At 42.0% G+C, this 11,118-nt stretch overlaps 1 protein-coding gene across 1 annotated transcript; it reads right to left on the bottom strand.

Annotated features, from left to right (window-relative positions):
• Nucleotides 1–2,975: 2,975 nt before the first annotated feature.
• On the bottom strand, nt 2,976–10,398 carry eef1e1 (eukaryotic translation elongation factor 1 epsilon 1). The gene is made up of 4 exons (XM_080865204.1): nt 10,266–10,398; nt 8,894–9,091; nt 6,476–6,571; nt 2,976–4,805 (listed from the first exon to the last, which is right to left on the bottom strand). Exons 1-4 carry the CDS (start codon nt 10,347–10,349, stop codon nt 4,662–4,664), a joined length of 522 nt encoding a protein of 173 aa, XP_080721330.1. The 5' UTR covers nt 10,350–10,398; the 3' UTR covers nt 2,976–4,661.
• Nucleotides 10,399–11,118: the final 720 nt, after the last annotated feature.

The raw sequence follows: 11,118 nt of genomic DNA, 5'->3' as shown, positions 1-11,118 counted from the left end.
CATGTATGTGAATCCCCGGCGTGAGCACACACATCCCCACACCTTCAAAGGCAAAGACACATTTCTCTCCTTCATGTCTAAGTTCATTGAAGAGCATGCTGTGAAAAACACATGCCCCCCTTCCCGTGCCTTTGTGTCCTTCATACTTGCATCCTTGCTCCTGCACTCATGTAATTGCAGTAGACAATCAGATGCCATCTTTATAGGCGCATGGTACAACTGTCACAGCGTGTAAGAGCACGATGAAGCGTGGTCGATAAATCCTGTCAAAAGAGCTTACGACGCGCTAACGCTCCCCTCACCACCACGCAGTGTTGATTGTTCCAGTGAATCAGTCAGCGAGAGATGGCGGGGCCCTGTTCTTAGCAGATGTCGTGGCCGATCCCGTTCCCTCACTCTGATTTTGTTAATAAGAATTAATGAAGGGTGGCTGTTTGCTGTTGCGTAGGTGGACTGTGGTGTGTGTGTGTGTGTGTGTGTGTGTGGGGGGGGGCTGTCCATCTAGTACGGTTCGTAAAGTTGAGCTGACAAAGGTGTTGGGGAGATGAGGCAGGAGGTGATACAGGTAAAACCTAAACGCTTGACTCTCTCCCCGCATCACAAAGTCAATACAGTGAATGATGTAATTCTGCAGCTTCTGGAGGCTGGAGAGGATGGACAGTCATCAGCTTGGTAACTCAAATGCAGTCAAGCTTATTTCAAAGTTTTCAATAGAAGAATACTGAAAATATTGGGGGGCAACAGATGATGTCAAACAGTGGAGAGTCTTAGACCTTCTGAGATACCTGCACAAAACCATCTTGCAAGCTTTTAGTGAAATGTTAGTTGCATCCATGCCATGAGCTTATGATGTCAGATGCAGGGAACGCAACAGAGCCACAGCAAGGCCAAAAAGAGTTTGTGTTTCATTTCCTTGCACACTGTGACTTTTGTGGAGTCAGGACCACTGCAGAAATAATGATCTTAGATAAAAACAAACAAACTAATCGTGTTTCCTAGCAACCCAATCAAAATACTATATTTTTAAAATTTTTCTTTTTACTTTTTTAAAGCTCTTTTTATGCCTGACTTTAGAAAGAAAGAAGGTGGTAACAGGGCCATTCCCTATCACAGCTCATAAATCATCTCTATATTCTGATGAGGACCTTACATTATTGACCTTTGACTGGTCCCTCACAAGGAAGAAAATTGTATTTCACTATTATTAAGCTGCAGGAGAGGCGGGGGACAGTTGGTATAGTAGAAAGCTGTTGAGCTTGTCAATCTGGGGCCACAGTGGAGGGTCACCCCTGCAGAGAGTTGCTTCCCTCGCATTCAGAAGTCATCATGAAGGTCGTCCCTAATTGGTGCCTCTGTCCTGTGTACCTGCTGTGGCCCCCTCACTCTGCCTGCACTCAAGTTTGATCAGCGAGGAGCCTAACTGTGAGGCCTTACCACAACGGCGTTTTGAGATTTGGCTGACCGCTTGAGCAAAGAGCGAGGACGAGAGAGACAGTTTAAAAATGACTGACTCGTCAGCATCGTGCTTCAAAAAATATCTTGGGATAGATTAAGAAACCCCCCCCCCCCAGGAAACTAAAAACCATCCCATGCCGATTTTAAACGATAGATAGCCACCTTATTGTCACAGATCTCAGGGGTGTCAAACATAAGGCCAGGGGGCCAGAATTGGCACTGCCAGATTTCAATCTGGCCAACTGGACATTTTTGGAAAATATGGAGGACATAAATTTAGGAATTTTAACTGTAACTTTATAAAATTTTAAAACTTGTCCTGCTGATAACGACTTCCCCCCATGGCCATTCATACTAAACCAAAGTAGGAGATAAACAGATTAATGACATAAATGTTTCATGTTTTTCACAATCTAAAAGAGAAATCGTTGTTTTTTATACTCTGTCCACAGTAACATAAATAACTAAAATAAGATGAATTATACATTGTTTGTGAATTATAAAAAACTTTTGGCTCTATAATTACAGGACAGTCTTGACAATAGGATAGACTTTTTTCTGTAAATTTAGTTTTTTTTAATTTTTGACAATGCTCTGTATCATGTAGAAAAACTGAGACGTACTATTGTTGGTGTCGAGAAATCTCAGGGATTAAACGTACAGTTCAACTACTTGAGAACGATAGGTAGGAAAGTCTCACTGCTCTGACCCACTTAAGATCAAACTGGGTTGTATGTGAATCACCTGGATATCAACCTCACAGCATTAACACACAAGATGAAAACACTTTTTATTTCATTACGTTATTTTAATTTTCAGCTGTGATGTTTGATCATCTCTTTCGTGTGCAGAAACATTTGCTTGTCACTTTTATTGGTTTATTTTCTGCCTTTTTTTTTTGGGTCAATTTGATTCATATATTACTATGTAAACAAAGCTGTTTATGCACCTTATTAACTGCAGTGGGTTTTTTGCCAGCTGTCAGTTTCTGTTTCAAACTAACCTGCTTCTCGCACCTGTAAGCTCCACAGGGGCGTTCACTCATCACTCCCTGAATTCTGCATTTAAATAAACAACAATTTCAAATGCGAACTCTGTGACTGAAAGGTTTTTATTTTTATAATAAAAGTATTTTACTGTTGCCACGTTTGTAACTATGGAAACATCACACACATAATTTTAGATTTGCCCAGCTGCAAGTTAAGAGGGCATAACTTTTTTTTTAACACCTCAGAAGTTAGCAGGCCTGTCAGATGCTACGCATTCAAAACTGCATTCCGATCTAATGTTAACATAACCGGGAGGACAAGGGCTTCTTTAATGGTAGAGAACACCATAAAAATGCTCCAGCTAGTCACAAGGCTCACTCAGATGACTGCAAGCGGTTTATATCCTTCACATCTACTTTTATAACACTTGCCACAAACACACAGCGTGCAGTCTTACAGAACCCTGCTGAACAATAGCTCTGTATTCTGGCTGTGCAAAACAAATTCATGAAGAAATCAGGGGTCATGAGCTGCGGATCCCTTTGATTTATTGGCACAGGATGAGCATCATGATTACACCGGATAACAAACCGCTGAGGTTTAAGCAATGAACAATATGCAAGACATGCTGGCGGGAAGGGGATTTAAAACAACAAAAAAACATGGCTGAAATGTCAACATCTAAAAACAGAACGATAAAGCTATGAAGAGTATTACATAAAGTTGTCAGTCCCACCATGTAAGAGCTGTAAGGTTTAAGTAAAGGATGATTTTATGGCGTTACTGCTCTAACCCTACCTCATTCTGCTTTTATCGTAGCTTCATGATGCTAAAACACAGGTTAGACCAACACTGCCATGATTTGGCCTGTAAATGGTGCTAATAGCAAACAGCCAGTCAGCAGCAGTGAGGCTTTCGGAGGCACTGATTATTGTTCACATGTCACAAAAAGATCCCTCTGCCTCTGGGTGCTCTTCTTCTCTGCGTGGCCCTCTCTCCTTTCCTCCCTCGCTCACTCTCTGCCTCCCTTCGTCCTTCTCTCTTCAGTAGCCCCATGGGAGCGTGAGGGTTGAAATGACACACAGTGGCTGACTGTCGCCCAGGGGCCTGGGTTCTGGCCTTGGCTGGCTGGATCTGTGTGGCAGCTGGTGAGCCCGCTGCCCTCTCTCTGGCCTGCAGCATCAACAGTGGTGGTAGTGGGACTGATTGGAGCCTCACTCTGATCTCTGACTCTGGGGCTGACGCTCAACTGCTCACTGCTGCCCACACAGCTGGTGGTGAGGAAGTGGAACACGGAGCGGGGATGTAATCAGGAAAAGAACAAAAACACGCACACAAGCACACACACAGAAACTAAACCGTCCACTAAATGCACACGGAAAAACGAAATCCTAACATAATAGCATCAGATACAAGGAGACGATGGCAATACCCACAAGTCTGTGGGGTCACGATATGGAACCTGGAACATCCTAGAAATGGGACCGACTGTGAGGCTGCACGGAGGAAGCAGCGTTTCCCCAAGGACATAACGTGCTTCCAGTTAAGTAACATCTTAAACCTTCTTTGAAACTGTAATACTTATCACATGTTTGAGTTCAAGGCTCAGATTAAACAAATAATCATTCATAAATAGAAACACCTTTCAGCCAAGCTAGCAGCATTTTACTGCAACCCACAAAGCCACACAAGACTTTCCAAAGTCAAAAACAAAACAAACGGCCTCAAATCGTCGCTCCCATCATCACTGAGTAAGCATTGAGGTGCCAGACTTCTCATAGTGTTAGCATTACTGAGTCACCAAAGGGTTACAGTGACAGACACCCTTCTTTCCTTCACTTCCTTCCTTCCTAACGCTTCATTAAAACAAAAAGCCTACTCTATCAGGCAATATATTTATTAAAAACAGTGACCTTGTGTGAAAGAATGATTGAACTGAATTACATTTGTAGTAGCAGTTATTCCCTTTATAGTACCTAACATAGAAAAACTTTGTGTTCTTCGCCTATCCTACATAACCAAAGATAAGAGTACAGGTTTGCGACTAAAACAAAAACATCTAGGCGAGAATAAGAATCTGAAACGCAGAATATCAGTGTTACAGTATGGAAGTTATGATCGTGATGTGACGCAGTCTTGGTAAGCACACGAATTGTCCAGATCTGCGGCAGGATAGTGATGAGTGAGACTGGATAGGCGGAGGGTGGTGGTCAGGTCTCAGTGGTGTCTGCTGGTGTAAATTCTGTTCCTGAGCACAGCTACTGGAGGGAGGTGGTGCCGGACACCAGGGTAGCGCTGGATGTGGTCGAACCAGCGGGTAACATTCACATACTGCTCCCTGTCCTGGATGGCCAAGTCAACCTGGGAAAGAGAAGATCATTGGAGGTGACGCGTTTAACCGCATCGTGAAGGCGAGTTAAACTGACAGAAAATCTATTTAACACAGTCAAAGATGGTTTAACATTCATGAGTTTCCTCCAAAAACAATCAAATATGAACCATTACAAGTATAAAGCAGTGCGTTTCCCTCTTCCCTCAGTTTTATCCTGTTATCAAAAACATGTTAATGCTGCCTATCTGGGTCTCAAATACACTCGCAAAATAGATTCTTAAACACGAGTTTGACTTCCTGGTTAAATAAGGATGAATACAATCAGTAGAATTTACTCTCATTTTGGTGAAAACCTGGATACTTTCTTCTACACTATTTAGAAATCCCATTAAATGAAGAAGGAAAAAAGGAATCCAGTTTTAGTGAAACTCTTATGAGGAAAACAAAACGCTAAAGAGAGGCTACATGTAAGCAATGCTTACATTCATGAGATCACATGCGAGAAGTGTTGATGCACTGGTTTAGGTTGGTTTGAATGTTCTTATCTAAAAATAATTACACTTGAAGAACAGCTTCATGACGGCTGCCTTTTTTATGCACTTTTGATGATGTGCTCTGATTAATATGGCACTCATATGTGATATAAAACATGTATTTGTCTCTGCTGTCACAACTGAGCAGATATCAAAGCCTGAAACAAACCAGTTACAAAGTTCAGCAGATTTCACATGATGATAATCACATGGTAACCAATTTTACACTGGTTTTCTTTTAGTTGCAGCATAATGCAGGTGGACAACTGGGAATATTTGAAGCACTAAAATGGCCTTGGAAAACATTATTAAGCGTGTTTTTTTTTTAAATCACATAATTAAGCGGAATATGGAAATTCCTCAAAACGGACAACGATCCGGCCTACAACCATTCCAGCATCAGTCAGGTTTAATGTTTGTGTAAAGTAGTTTCCCATGAATTGAACATCAGCGCAGGCTGTGGTTAAGGGTCGCACTAGCTGACCTTCTGTCCCCGAGGTTAAAAACCACACTGACTGCAAACCAAAGTGACGCCCCTCTGCCTGGTGGCGTGGAGTGGGAGGAGGTGGGGGCCTTCCATCTTTGCCACAAAAACTGACATCTCTGAACATGTGATCTCCCCCCGCCTCCGTCTCATTCTGCCTTTCCCATTTCTGAACTCGCTTGTTTTTTTATCCTGTAAGGCGTAGCAAACTTACTTGTCCCTGGTCTGAGGGTAAAGACATCACTTTATGCCACATCGCTTTATCTGACTGAGGAGAAGTGAGAATCTGTTTATAATCTGTGTGTTTATTGCCAGCTTGTCCTCGGTGCCCTGTGGCCATGTGACTGGTCTAATTGTACGTTATGCAAGATGACAAATTCCTTATTAAAGTTGAGGTTTGACCGAAGTGATTGTTGATAAGGAGAGAAAAGCGTGAAAGATGGGGTGGATAGATGAATCCTTGGTAAATGATTGTAAGAATGTAATTAGACAAATAACTTTGAAAAACCTAAAGACAAGTTTCTAAAATGTTTGGTTGTTACAAAGTGTTTCCTAGAAGCACATTATAAAGATTCAAAGTTAATGTGAACACCCCAGAATACATTAAGTTGATAAATGTGTAGAAACATTGAGGCTTACGAGTGAAGTCGGCACATAAGGGAGCTTCAAACAGGTAACTTACTATGACTGGATGGATTCCATAGTACATAAAAACATCAGCTAAGGTGAACTGGTTTCCGGCCAGATAGACCTTGTCTTGCAGGTAGAGATTGAGGTCCTGAAAGAGGAAATTTCAAGAGCATAAGACACGCTATGCAAATCAGGTCATTTCTTATGATAATTTATGCATTATGGTAAGTATTTCAATGCAAACACAAATGTCTTAATGTGACAGATGGACACATTATATGAATCACTAATGAAGCATCCCTAAAAAAAGAGATGCTGGGACTACGAAATGTTACTGTCTTGATGGACGGTATAGACTTAAAGGGGGCACATCAGCAGGTTCATTAACCTATATATCTGTGGGTGCGTGAGGTACACGAGTCTGGTTCATGGCTTGCGTGCGTGTCTGTGTGCTGCTATGTGGATAGGAATAATATGTAACCTGAGGGGGAATGTCATCTCTCCCCATGACTGGCGACTTAGCACAGATGCTGTACAAAACGGGCTATTTGTTTACTTCTCAACCAAATGACTACAACTCTCGCTTGCAAATCTAATGAAGCCGTCTTAAACTTGGGCGGCACGTCGTGCACTCCTCAGTCTGTGTCTGTGCAAGCAAAGTCGTGCATGGAAGTGCTGGTCCCTGGGGAAGGGACCATCTTTAGCACTTGTACATTGTGCGAAGGCGAGGGAAAACTCCAAACACACACAGAGCATCTTGGGGGCAAATGGAGTTATTGTGCGGGAAGTGTGGGTGATGCCAAACAAGGCATGAAGACTGCAGACTTCCTCCCCTTCCACAGTCAGATCCTTGCTTTTCTGTAGCCTACAGCCATCAGGCTGAAGCCTAGTCGAGCATCAGAGGAGAGGCAGCTCTCCTGCTGCCCTGCACCCAGCACATGGAGCTCAAACCTGGGTTCTTTGCTACCTGCTAACTGTGCATCAGTGCTGTTGTTGCATTCAGATAAAAATCCTACAGAACAGTCAACTCGAGCTGATGAATAACTAAGAAAAGGAGATACAGGTGCACTAATGAATCACACCTTTTCTTTATTATTTCTGTACAAACTTGATGCTCCAGATGCTATTTTTATTGTTGCTGCCATTCTTGGACTCAGACACAGTGATCTCTCGAGTTTATACCACTTTCATTTGGCCTTCAGGCAACCATAGCCGTCAGTACTCTGCTCAGTACTCCATCCATCCATTTTCTTATCTGCCTATTCAGCCTTGGATATAGAGGGAGGTTGAAGCCTGTCCTGGCTGACACTGTGTGAGAGGCTTTTTACTTTCAATTGTAACACCTGAAAACATTAAACAGGAGTCAAAAAAACAGAATAAGTGAAAATTATTTCTGTTTACACTGAGAGTTTACAGTTTTGTCAAAAACTGAATGATCGTGCTCTCCACTCACTGAAGACAAAGTACTTAGCAGATGCAATCATTTGTATACTACAGCATTTGCATGCTGAAACAAAAGATAATAGTCAAATTGAGTGGCAGCAGGAAGTCTTCAATACTGGCCTGATTTGTTTAAAGTGGAGTGACAGACTTTCACCAACACTCAGCTTGTCTCTGGGTTCAGGGCCAACCCAAACTGGCTTGTTTATCAACATATTACATGAGTGACAAGATGTTTACTTCGGAAACAAGTCTCAGCTTGCGAAGCAAAAATGTCTTATTTGCATCCTGGGGTGAGAAAGTTTAAAAACTCCTCCAGATGACACTTTTATCTGAGCATAATTTAATGGGAGATGACTGGTGTGCTTAAAAGGAGAGCGTTAAGGACGCGGCTCAAGCAGCAGGACAGGACAGGGGGCCACCGGGCACCAGTGCTGAGCTGCTCAGGGCGACTTCCGTCTGTAAGTGGCACCATTAAAATATTTAAGAGGCCTGTCCAGATAACATGCTGCCGCACAGCATGACTTCTCAGCCATGCCACAACAGCGTGTCACGCTGAGAAGTGCGCACATACACACACACACACACAAATGCACAGACACTTCACACTGACAGGACAGTGCCAAGAGGCGCGCGGCATCCAGCCGACCAGCGGCTGACGATCCGTTTCACGCTGACTGGCGTCAGGCACATTAGAGTATTTTGCTCTGTCGCGTGGGGCCATGTCACTGAAGGGCCATACATCAGCCCGTATTCCTGTCGCTCGCGCCTTAATAAGGCAAAGAGACACACACATTGACCCAACTGGTGGTCACAGGAGGTCAATGTGGAAGAAACTGTCAAAGAAACTCTCAAAGAAAGAGAACAATTTTAACACTGATTTTAGCACAAAGAAAAAAATAAGACTTCTAAGCATGCTTGGAAACATCAGGATTAAAATCTGGGATCATTTTAAGTACGTATGCATTTAACTCTAGAAATGCTGTTTCAATGAAAAGGAAAGGATTTCCTTGAAAATCAGCTCTTTTACCTTTAGGACGGTCTTGATGTCTTCCTTTGTGCAACTGTCGAGTTTGGTCACTCTGTACTCGAGCCACTGCTGCACCACCGCTCTGCTCTCTGCGGTGTCACCCAGCAGCTCTGGGCGCTTGGCCTCTTTCGCCAGGTGACAGGCGATGGTCACCAACCCCACCAGCGGAGGACCATTATTATTCTGTAGCACAGGTACCTGGAGGGCGAGGAGTGACAGTGAGGGGTAGTTACAAACAATCATTTGAATGCATCAGAAGCCAGCACTGTCTTTCTAAATAACACGCTTCATTTCCAGTGATTGCAAAACGTCCCTAATAAATGCATTTATTTTATTAGACTGTCTGGATCTCATATGCACGCCGATTATCAATGTGTAATTTGGAAAATACTGATTAGTGAAATTACGATGGACGGTTAGGTTGATATCCAGAAGAAAGAATTTAATATGGGTGGGAAAAAATACTTTCACAACTTTTCCTTATTAACCTTTCACTACAGCATCCGTTAAAAAAATCTGGAGCAGATTGCTACCCCCACTTCTACAAAAACATTATTTACTGTTGTTTTATTTACTGACATATAGATAGATAAATTCAAATATCCAGTAGCTGCATTTAAAAACAAACATACGTCCGGTCATAAATATGAATAAAAGGATAAAGTAATTAATGTTTAAAAAAAAAAGACTGTTTAAAAATACAACAAAAACGGTTTAAGGTTTTTAGGAGGACGCAAAATGTGTATGAATGAGTGATGATGATTCGATGATAAGGGCCTCATGTTGAAACTCTAATTTGTTCATACTTTATAAGACATTATTATCAATAGCTATAATTTTTCGCAATTTTCCGTTTCGCAAATATGTTTATTTTCCCCTGAATGAAAATAAATTGCATAAAATAAATAACAAGAATTTACTATTATTAGTACTACAAATTAAATTTATATTATTCTAAACATAGTTCTATATACACTACTAGAGTTCACTTGCTCTGTCCATCCCATGGTACTGACAGCTAACTCCTCCCCTCGCTTAGTTTCAATGGACGGCTATAGACAAAGCATGGGGCTACGTCTATTATAGCTTTATGCTATCCACTATCCTGACTTTTCCCAACAAGACCGCTGGCAAACACATCTCTCTGCGTGGAAATGCTGGGGTAATGGAGAAACTTAGCTGACAACAGACGAACAGCCCGATATAGACACACTATAAGCACAGCTTTATTTCCAACACACATGCATGGCGTGTTAGCACTCCCCTGCTATAGCTAGGTGTCCCGGTTACAACAGCTCGGAGGGCGCCTTTCAATTAAAATGGCAATTGTATCACCTACAGTAAATGACACAATAATGAACCGTTATATCACCTTTTTATCCCCCTGCGTACTGTACTTATTCGCCTTTTTTTGTCCAAGGTATTTCTCCAGCGAAGATAGCTCCCGCAACGCCATGTTTGTGACTGTCGGACGGGCAGGGTAATGTGCGAATGATGTGATTGGCTTAAAGTCGCAATTCCCGCCCACTCACGCTTGACTGACTGAAGATTTAACCAAAGAAAACTTGGCATACGAATCCTTTCATTGTATTGCATCAGAGCTTCGCCCAACTTAACCGATGAAACCAGTCTGTGAAAAAATAAAATAAATTAAAATACAGATACCTTTATGTTTTATTTAGTAAGGGCTATTATATAAAATTGCTATAAAATTACTTTGTAAGGAACTATGATGATAACAACAACAACAACAACAACAACAACAACAACAATAATAATAATAATAATAATAATAATAATCTCCAAATAGATTACATAATTTTTTATTTCAGGAAACAATGAAACTCATTCCTACATATACATTAATTTGATCATAGATTTATTGCAGATGTTTTTTAGATCAACCTGTGGATGCAGGTTACAATGCAAGGTGTCGCATGAAATTCACTGGGTTCAGGTATTTTGTTTTTATGACTTTCACACGTTTACACCCAAATAAATGTTGCTGCCATGGGTGGAGGAGAGTGCATCTACCAGACTGCAAAAATTGCTAAAAATCAGCTCAGTGAACCTGGCACTGGCCTGGCCTGGCCTGGCCTCTGAGCTCCCCAGATTCTAGACCAATCAAGCGTTCATGGGATGGGATGAAACAAGCCTGATTTGTAGAGACCCCACCCTGCAACCCACAGGATCTAAAGGAATGCCAGCGTTTTACTGCCAAGCAC

The sequence above is a fragment of the Rhamphochromis sp. 'chilingali' genome (genome assembly GCF_963969265.1).
Source record: "Rhamphochromis sp. 'chilingali' genome assembly, chromosome: 18".
Classification (NCBI taxonomy): Eukaryota; Metazoa; Chordata; class Actinopteri; order Cichliformes; family Cichlidae; genus Rhamphochromis; species Rhamphochromis sp. 'chilingali'.
Note: the sequence above shows the minus strand (reverse complement) of the source record. Positions and strands in the feature narration are given on the sequence as shown.

What these genes read in the sequence shown, in the direction of transcription:
- eef1e1 (XM_080865204.1), bottom strand. Translation starts at nt 10,349, where the DNA reads ATGGCGTTGCGGGAGCTATCTTCGCTGGAGAAATACCTTGGACAAAAA. An exon ending in GTACGCAGGGGGATAAAAAG is followed by an intron (nt 9,092 to 10,265) that starts GTGATATAACGG and finishes CTCGCCCTCCAG; the next exon opens with GTACCTGTGCTACAGAATAA. An exon ending in ATGGAATCCATCCAGTCATA is followed by an intron (nt 4,806 to 6,475) that starts GTAAGTTACCTG and finishes TCTCTTTCCCAG; the next exon opens with GTTGACTTGGCCATCCAGGA.